We start from the raw sequence: 1,859 nt of genomic DNA, 5'->3' as shown, positions 1-1,859 counted from the left end.
GCGCCGCCGCGACCCACGGGCCCCCCCCGCCTCGAGACCAAATACCGGCTTGCCGCCAAGGAAAAGGTCTGCACGGGCTCCTACGGGCGGGCCATGGAGAAGTTCTCCGGGAAGTCATCCGTCGCGGAACGGCCGAGATCGAGGAAATCGAGTGGGCCGACCCAACAGCAGCAACAGCAGATACTCGGCTCCTAGACCATCGCGCACTTTGTGTCTGATTTGTTATTACCGATTATTACCGATCATGGCCGATTCTCAGTCGATAATAATAAAACGCACTGGACACGGAAGAGGCGTGACGTCGCGATTACGGGAAATGGTCCGACGAGGATGGCCCGTCAGTAGACACCGGGTAGAGGGTGAGTGGTTGAGTGAGTGGGTGGGTGGGAGGGAGGGAGGGAAGGAGGGTGGATTAGGCTCGAGGAATCACGAGGTAAACGCGATCTCGGTTTACCGGCAAGAGCGAGCAGAGAGCCAAGGAGATCGGTGCCAGTGAGATTTTGTCGCGAGCGCATCCCTTGGTGAGTACGCGTGGTCGTCAAGGCTCGCATTACGCGTCCACCTCGAGCGGTGATTCACCCGCCCGTGATTCAGCAGCGGACTCGCGACGAGGGCCCTAAAAGCTGGCCGCGCGTGCGCTTGACATCGTCCACCAGCCTGTCATTATCGCCCCTCTTGATGATTCGCTCGGCAGTCTCAATTACCGCGCGCTTTATTATTATTATCCCCTCCCTTCGAAGAAATTGCGCCCTCTCGTTACAATCAGGCATGTATATAATTTGTGGGATCGAGATTGTGTCGCTTACGCGGAAATTCGCCTCTTTTTGTCACTCCGATTGACGCTCGATAGGATGATAAGAGCTCTTCTGGCTGGCGGACGAGGGCCGATTTCAGATAGTATTAAATGTTTTTAACTGCGCTCGTACGATCGAGCGGTGATTCGTTCGGTTAAATGGTCACACCTGCTCTTTAAGCTTCTTTCAAGAACGCTTTTATTTTGTTTCCTTATTTCCACTCTTAATAAACGTATTCGACGATTTTATTTTCGCTAAGTGCCTTATATTTAAACGCTTACGGAGCGCGCTATCAATGTAAAAGAAACTGAAGACAAAAAAATGAAAAAACAAAAAACAAAAAACAAGAACAACAACAACAATAATCGAACCTCTCGAGTGTGAGCTTTATTTTATAATAAAGCATTTTTTTTTTTTTTTTTATCATTTTATCATTTGGGGACTGGATAATAATATTGAAACGATTATCAAGCGGATGACGTATTGTGAGCTTATAAGACTTTATGGAGATAATAATTTGTTAACGAATGGATATCGAAGCACGGATTTATTGACAATGATGGGCTATAATGATGGCAAAAAAATTCCCTTACGATGGTTTGATTTGAATTTTTATTGCAAATTATCGGTGGTAAATTCTTACGAGGAGATACAATTCGTTCGAACTATGTTAAGGTTATCGTACTTAAAAATAACTTTTAGAAATATACTTAATGCCAAGTTGCTTTTAATAATTATAAATGAAATATTCGAATGAAAATACCGAGTGCATACCTGTCGACGGGGGGAGGGCGGATGCGGGAGTGGGTCGGGGATCAAGATCATTTTAAGCAGTGAAATTTTCCTTTCTTTTTCTTTAATAAGAATACAACTGTAATTTAGTTTGTTTTGTTTTTGATTTTGTTTTTGTTTTTATTCGACAACACCAATGATCATTCATCGATAATAAGTAATACATGTACGAGAGTAGTTGTCTAGAATGTTAAGAAAATAATTTTGTATGAAAACATTTTTTTTCATATAAGTTTGCTCTCTATCTATCGACGGGCCAACCAATATGTGTTA

The 1,859-nt window shown here is 43.9% G+C and overlaps 1 protein-coding gene across 1 annotated transcript in view; it reads left to right on the top strand.

Moving 5' to 3' along the window:
• Positions 1–334, top strand: part of LOC105364639 (probable serine/threonine-protein kinase HSL1) — a 35,720-nt gene extending 35,386 nt beyond the window's left edge. Inside the window, exon 10 of the mRNA XM_011502619.1 lies at positions 18–334. Within this exon, the coding sequence (XP_011500921.1) occupies positions 18–195 (178 nt within the window). The 3' untranslated portion in view covers positions 196–334. The remainder of the gene's footprint in view (positions 1–17) is intronic.
• Positions 335–1,859: the final 1,525 nt, after the last annotated feature.

Source organism: Ceratosolen solmsi, unplaced genomic scaffold (assembly GCF_000503995.2).
Source record: "Ceratosolen solmsi marchali unplaced genomic scaffold, CerSol_1.0 scaffold39, whole genome shotgun sequence".
Classification (NCBI taxonomy): domain Eukaryota; kingdom Metazoa; phylum Arthropoda; class Insecta; order Hymenoptera; family Agaonidae; genus Ceratosolen; species Ceratosolen solmsi.
The sequence above is the reverse complement of the archived record's forward strand: the minus strand, read 5'-3'. Positions and strand labels throughout refer to the sequence as shown.